General features: G+C 45.3%; 1 protein-coding gene across 4 annotated transcripts in view; it reads left to right on the forward strand.

The window, feature by feature from the left end:
- The window catches only part of sox6 (SRY-box transcription factor 6), a 78,577-nt gene that overhangs the window by 64,179 nt on the left and 11,590 nt on the right, over nt 1-2,808 (forward strand). For 3 of the 4 annotated variants that reach the window (XM_014026534.1, XM_014026542.1, XM_014026550.1), the window contains one exon: nt 1,927-2,016. The exons of the other annotated variant lie outside the window; for it this stretch is intronic. In XM_014026534.1, coding sequence (XP_013881988.1) covers nt 1,927-2,016 — 90 coding nt within the window. The remainder of the gene's footprint in view (nt 1-1,926; nt 2,017-2,808) is intronic. 4 annotated transcript variants of the gene reach the window in all.

The following is a 2,808-nucleotide window of genomic DNA, read 5'->3' on the forward strand; positions in this document are numbered from 1 at the left end:
ATCCATTCTAATGGACGGATTAAAGCTTATCACACACACACACACACACACACACACACACACACACACACACACACAAAGTTGCTGCCTTTTTCACCAAACCCATTTTCGGTTGCCTGTTTTTGTCTGCGCTGGGAGAACAGTAAAAGGCGTTTGAGAGTTATTTTACAGATTAATCCGGGTCATTATTCACCTCTCTCAGGTGGAAGCTCGGGGAGGACAGCAGTGCATTCCAGCTGTAGCTTCCCGTGCTGCAGGACTTGACGGGTTGTGTCTGGCCCAGCGGAGGGGATGAAGAAGCGAAGGCGCGGCAGCTCTCCTGGGAGGGAGGTGGAAAGGGAGGGGGAGGACTGGAGTAGAATGGAAGCTGGCACCACATTATCTTCAACTGTTGGTGCATTCCTTAATGATCAAGTGCTGGAGGAGCATCTGTTCTGAAAGAGGGCGTACATATGTGTGAGTGTTTGAGAGTGGGAGCATATGTGTGCAAACAAACATCATATGTTTGCCTTGGTTTGTTTTAAGCGAAACTTATCAAACAGTGTTGCTGCTTTGTCTACAAAAAAAAAAGAGGGATTTTGTTGTTCTGGAAGAGGAAACCATCTCACCCAGGGGTGAAATGCAGGGAAGAAGAGCTGATCTCTGCTACTCCCTCTGCCCTTAACCCCTGTTTTAAGATCTGTGATCTTTGTGCCACGCAGGGAGTTAACACTCACCAACACACACCCACACACATAGAAGACATTGCCTTTTCTCCCTCCCTCCCTCGGGGTCAAGGGGACAAACTGTGAGTTGGGAATTGGAAAGTCAATAAAGCAGAAGTAATGTTATAATGACCCTAAGCTGAAGATGTCCCGTCGACCCCCATCACACTGGAGGAAGTGGACAATCAAACAAAAATGGTGACTCTGCTTGATCTCCCAAAAAGCCATCTCTAAACAAGGCCACGAGAACTACTGACCCCCCTCTGTTACTCCCAGTTTCTCTGAAGTCAGTGTGTTTGTCGGAGGGAACAGTGGTGTTTGCTTTGTGGAAGCGGGCAAGAGATGTAACAAACGGATAAAAGGAAACAACACTTGTATACATCCTCGACTGTATAAATCTCCTCTGTGTTTGATGTCAGGAATGATAATGGAAACTGGAAGAGGCCAGAACGCTGCATGTGATGGGCTCCTTCTTTAACTTTCTGTGTGTCTTTAATGTTTTGTGTCAATTAGAAACATTTTGTTTGCCGTTAACTCAGAAACACTTTACAGCGAGACAAGCGCTCCACTCCAAAAAATATATTTTCTTATGATTAAAAAAAAAGTTTGAGTTTTGTTTTTTCTTGATGTTTATAAAGATCCCCAATTAGCTGAAGATGCTTAGTGAGACTCTGGTCCAGACTGGAGACAGACTGTGGAAGGAGTGACTCAAGGTGGAATGGTTGGAGCCATGCATGTGCTGCTGGTATTTGATGGGAACAAGCTGAACCCGGTACAATGCAGAGATGGTGGAGGCCTGGGTCAGCCAGCCCAGTGTGTTCTTTATCAGCTACACCAGCGACAGCATGGCAGATTGCAGCCATTCCTCCTCTGATTCATTGTCTGCTGGACAAATGTTAATTGTTTTCATCATTGGCAGCTGTGTGAAGGTTTGGACGTACCCAGTCCTTAGTCCTTTCCTCTCACTTAATGTGTGCCGCTGCCCTTAAGCTATCACCACAAAGCCTTCTTCCCTCCTTACTCCATCCTTGGTTTCATCTCTCAACAGTCAGGCACAGTGTCTTTTAATGTTCGCCATCAAATAAAATACCTTCCTTTCATCTGATGCCCTGACTGAATACATTTATGGCATCCACAGAATTATTCAAAGTGAAGCTACCTTATATAAACAGATAAAAAATAAATAAAATACTAATAAATGGTTTCAAATGTTTTTTTTTAGAATCTTCATGCATGGAAAAATTACTTTCTAAAGACTGGAAAGAGAAGATGGAGAGGCTCAACACCAGTGAGCTGCTGGCAGAAGTAAAAGGTAGGATTACAAGGACTGCATCATCAGAACTAGATTTAGCACAAAACAAGTCTTTGAGCCATCTTAAAACTTTCCTCATTCCTATCAGACTTATATAACATCCAGCATGTACTGTATTATCAGAAAATGTCTTCTACACTGAAACATAACATTCAGCTGCTTGTTTCACTGTTTCTCATCTTTGTTGAATGTCCAACTCCTTCATTAAGCTCTTTTTCTTCAAATTTCGGAGACTTTCCGTGCTCGTCCCTCTTCCTCCGCTCTGGCACACGCAGAGCTTTTATGCCGCTTCGGCAATTGTTGAACCCAAAGTGTGTTTGATGTAAACAGTGCGCGGCTGAGCCGAGCAGGGTTGACGACACGCTGATAGGAGAGGAGACGGTGTGGAGACGCACGCAGTCGTCTCCTCGGTGAACCCGCGTTTAAGTGGAATGTCTTAACTCTTGATGGTGAACGCCCAGAGCGGCGTAGTGAGCACACCGCAGCAAAGCAACCCAGCACTCCCCCAAAGTGTTCTGTTTATGACCGGGTGAAGGTGGGCTGAAGATGGGCAGGGCTTTTGCTCAGTTCTTAGCACTGACTGTTACTGAAAGCAGGCGTGTTTATAGAGTGCAGGAAAGCTCCAAATCAGCTGACTGATCGCACCAGGCTGTCACTGGCTCCTGCACTCACATTCAGTAAATCTCAATAGGATAGCTTTTTGTGTGAGCATTTTCTCTCTCTCTCTCTCTCTCTCTCGCTCTCTCTGTGTGTGTGTGTGTGTGTGTGTGTGTGTGTGTGTGTGTGTGTGTG

Source organism: Austrofundulus limnaeus, unplaced genomic scaffold (assembly GCF_001266775.1).
Source record: "Austrofundulus limnaeus strain Quisiro unplaced genomic scaffold, Austrofundulus_limnaeus-1.0 Scaffold5, whole genome shotgun sequence".
NCBI lineage: Eukaryota > Metazoa > Chordata > Actinopteri > Cyprinodontiformes > Rivulidae > Austrofundulus > Austrofundulus limnaeus.